Genomic DNA, 3687 nt, shown 5'->3' with positions numbered 1-3687 from the left:
AAATGTTCTCAGTTTATAGAAACTGTCAAAAGGGAAAGAGTGGAAGACAAGAATGTAACCGTTGGAAGAATTAAAACGGAACTTAAAGCAATAGTTTGGAGCCCTGGCCTGCAATGGTGAAGGGGGAAGAAGCCCTCGTTACAGGGGAGACCAGGAGAGCATTGAGCAACAGGCAAGGGGAGGAGTCAGAGATAGACACAAAAAGCTGGAGTAACTCAGCGGGACAGACAGAATGTCTGGAGTGAAGGAATACGTGACGTTTCGGGTCGAGACCCTTCTGCAGGGTGATCTGTAACATCAACCATCTTGCAATGTCCCGTGATTTTGTGGATTCAATCATTCATCTCCCTGGTGCCAATTAAAACCTCACATGCCAGAACCCCACTGAATACTGAGCCAGTGAAACAAAGTCAACCACTCCTTGCAATGAGCTGAGGGAAGTCCTCAAAATTAGAAATTTAACATTATTATAATAAAGTTAAAAGCAATTCATTTAAATAAGTATTTATTAACAAAATAATAAATTAGCTAGAAATTAAAAATGTACAGAATAAAAGCTTTCAATATTAATTTGCATCTTAGACTGCTGCTTGGAACGAGAGCAACTAAATAATACTCTGTGACATTGTCGAAGCAGAAGCAAGAATTTCTGAAGATTGTGTCACTGAGGTTGAAATGTCCAGTCTACAGTCTGACAGATATGGATCTGATATCCACACACAGGACTTTGCCAGACTAGTGTTTCCTGAGCCAGTGTTTATGAGGATTTAACTTCATTATTACATGTGCTGAGTCCCATGTATTCAAGAGTTGGAAGGAGACCATGTCCAAGAGTACAGTGTCAAACCCAGCCAGGAGGTTTACTGGAGCCGCCTCCTTGATTTTCTTTGGCACTGTCAGAAAATCTGGCACATTTTTATTCCCCAGGAAAAAGTGCATCAGTTCCTGTTTCTGCAACCGTTCCCTCCAGAAAGTAACCAAATCCTCCAGTCGTTCCATCAGAAATTTCTCATCCCAAGCTTCCAGGGGGCCTTTCAGTAGCAAATGGAAAAGTGCTGTTTTCATGTTATAAGAGCTCAGTATTATGTTCCATTGATCAGAGAATTCCCGGCTGCAATCCTTGCAGCCCAAATCCCGAAGAGCTTTCAAAATCTGCAGGCACTTGAGATGGCAGGAGGTGGCTGGTGTTTGCATCTTCAGCCAGTTCAGAAACTTCTGCTCATGTTTGGGCAGGTAGATACACCAGAAGGCCTCTGGTTGCAGTGTCCGGAGAATGGGTGGCATGTCCGGCATGTCCTGGGTGCTGGGTGTGCACTGGGTGCTGGTCACAGACTGGGTGCTGGTCACAGACTGGGTGCTGGCCACAGACTGGGTGCTGGCCACAGACTGGGTGCTGGCCACAGACTGGGTGCTGGTTTGAACCTGGGAGTGGGGACAGCACTGTGAGCTGGGCCGGGACTGGGCGTCTCGATTGTCCTGGGTGCCCGGCCGGTGTTGAGAGCTGGTTCCACACTGGGTGCTGAGTCGGGACTGGGTGCTGAGTCGGGACTGGGTGCTGGTCCTGTTTTGCCTCGTGGTCCAAGGGTGGGTGGGCTTCCCAGACGGGGTGCCGGGTCTGTCCCGGGTGCCGGGCCCGTGTTGGGTGCTGTTGCCAGACTGGGTGCTGGGCCCGTGTTGGGTGCTGGTCCGGCTGTGGGTGCCGTTTGTAGACTGGGTGCTGTTGTCAGACTGGGTGCCGGGTAGGTGTTGGGTGCTGGTCCCGCTGTGGGTGCCGGGCAGGTGTTGGGTGCTGGTCCCGCTGTGGGTGCCGGGCCCGTGTTGGGTGCTGGTTTCGCTGTGGGTGCCGTGCCCGTGTTGGGTGCTGGTTTCGCTGTGGGTGCCGGGCCCGTGTTGGGTGCTGGTCCCGCTGTGGGTGCCGGGCAGGTGTTGGGTGCTGGTCCCGCTGTGGGTGCCGGGCAGGTGTTGGCTGCTGGTCCCGCTGTGGGTGCCGGGCAGGTGTTGGCTGCTGGTCCCGCTGTGGGTGCCGGGCAGGTGTTGGGGAACCACCAGGTACACTGAGTCTCCCACAAACAGGGCAGGGATGAGACGGACGGACATGGAGAGATGGCAACACATGTAGTCGGAGCGGGGCCGTAGACGGAGGACCAGATGCCCCCGGTTTGAGGACAGGGTGAGGTCGCAGCGCCGTTCACACTGGAATCGGATGACGGCCAGACAGCGGGTCACCTCATGCTGGAACCAGCGGCGAAGTAGCGACCACGACAGCGCAGCCTCGCCCCCTAGCCTGACACAGAAGGCGGCGTGGAAGCGGCGGGACATCGGGGCGCCGGTAGTGGAGCGGAGACGACATACGGCGGTTCCCGGGAAGACGGATCCCGGCTCCAGAGCAGCCTCGGCCCGCAGCAGCGGCGGCAGCTTCACCGGGATCAACAGGTCGAAGCAGTCGGGCCGGCGGATGCCGTGTTGTTCGCGGCTGCCGCCAACGGGCAGCGAATCCCCGCGGAGAGACAGTGAGTCGGGGCCGGGGTTGGATCGTCCGGCCCTCAGTAGCTCACACACAACTTTACTGACATGTGAACGGCTGTGACCCAGGACATGAGGTGACACCTTCAGCCTCGACTCGTAGTAGCTCAGCACCGCGGCTCGGCGATCAGTGGCCCGGGGAGGCGGCGACCGGCACCGGAGACCGGCCCGGCTCACACACAGGCAGAAGAGGAGGGCGAGGCAGAGGCCGAGCAGCGGGCAGGCGCCGTCCCCGGGACCCCCGGCTTCCTCCGGCCGCGACCCCCCGTCTCCCAACCCCGGCCCCCCGTCTCCCCCGTCTCCAACTGGCCCCGGACCCCCCTCTTCCAGCCCCGGACCCCCCGCCCCCAGCCCCCCCGCTCCACCCGGCTCCGCCTGCGGCCACCGCTCGCCGCTCAGGGCGTGAAGCAGGAAGAGGGCGGCGGTGCCGACAGCGGACAGCAGGAGCGCGGACACTCGGCCGCTGGGAGCCGCCGCTCGCATGGTCTCCGCCGGCATCAACCCATCGGCTGCCCCGGGGAACTGCGGCCCCGCACAGCCACCCAACTCCACTAACTGCCCGCTAACTTTCCGCTAACTTTCCACTAACTTTCCACTTACTTTTCGCTACCAGCTACAGTCCCGTGAACCGCTAATCTCCCGCCCGCACACCCGGCCCGGCCTCTCTCCGCTCACACCGTTACTTGGTTTGAAACTTCCTCTTCCGAGGGAAATGGATCCGCGTCACATCTGGCGGTGAGGGGGAAGCTCCGGGACTCTGCTCCAGCTGCGGCTCCTGTAAAACATCAGCCCGGACCCGCTCCACCGCGACAACCCCCACCCCACCCCCCAGGATCACAGCGGTACCCTGTGAGGCCACAACACCCCGGCCCGAGCCCTGTACAACAGTCCCTGGAAACTGGAGCAAAGTACAGAGTGCTGGAGTAACTCAGCGGGTCAGGCAGCATCTGTGGAGAACATGGATAGGTGACGTTCTTTAGACTGTGAAGGGTCTACTGACCACACTCCAGCACTTTGTGTCCTTTTGTGCATTAAACAGTATAGACCATTCTTTGTGTCTGCAGAAGCAGGCCCTTCGGCCCACCATGTCCGTGCTGGGTCCCATTTGCCAGCGCCCGGCCCTTGCCGGCAACGGCTTGGATTCCAGTTCGCATCCAGATGCCG

General features: G+C 58.2%; 1 protein-coding gene across 1 annotated transcript; it reads right to left on the bottom strand.

Moving 5' to 3' along the window:
* Positions 1 to 492: 492 nt before the first annotated feature.
* On the bottom strand, positions 493 to 3324 carry itpripl2 (ITPRIP like 2). Its single transcript, XM_033040248.1, has 3 exons — positions 1712 to 3324; positions 1347 to 1656; positions 493 to 1251 (listed from the first exon to the last, which is right to left on the bottom strand). The coding sequence occupies exons 1-3, from the start codon at positions 3019 to 3021 to the stop codon at positions 736 to 738; spliced, it is 2136 nt and encodes a 711-aa protein (XP_032896139.1). The 5' UTR covers positions 3022 to 3324; the 3' UTR covers positions 493 to 735.
* Positions 3325 to 3687: the final 363 nt, after the last annotated feature.

The sequence above is a fragment of the Amblyraja radiata genome, chromosome 22 (genome assembly GCF_010909765.2).
Source record: "Amblyraja radiata isolate CabotCenter1 chromosome 22, sAmbRad1.1.pri, whole genome shotgun sequence".
Classification (NCBI taxonomy): Eukaryota; Metazoa; Chordata; class Chondrichthyes; order Rajiformes; family Rajidae; genus Amblyraja; species Amblyraja radiata.
The sequence above is the reverse complement of the archived record's forward strand: the minus strand, read 5'-3'. Positions and strand labels throughout refer to the sequence as shown.

Excerpts from the sequence above, each read along its gene's own strand:
- itpripl2 (XM_033040248.1), bottom strand. The coding sequence starts at position 3,021 with ATGCCGGCGGAGACCATGCGAGCGGCGGCTCCCAGCGGCCGAGTGTCC. Across the intron at positions 1,657-1,711 it reads CAGTCTGACAACAGCACCCA|TCTGGCAACAGCACCCAACA; the intron begins GTCTACAAACGG and ends CCCAGCACCCAG. Across the intron at positions 1,252-1,346 it reads TGTGGCCAGCACCCAGTCTG|GCCTTCTGGTGTATCTACCT; the intron begins TGACCAGCACCC and ends CTGCAACCAGAG.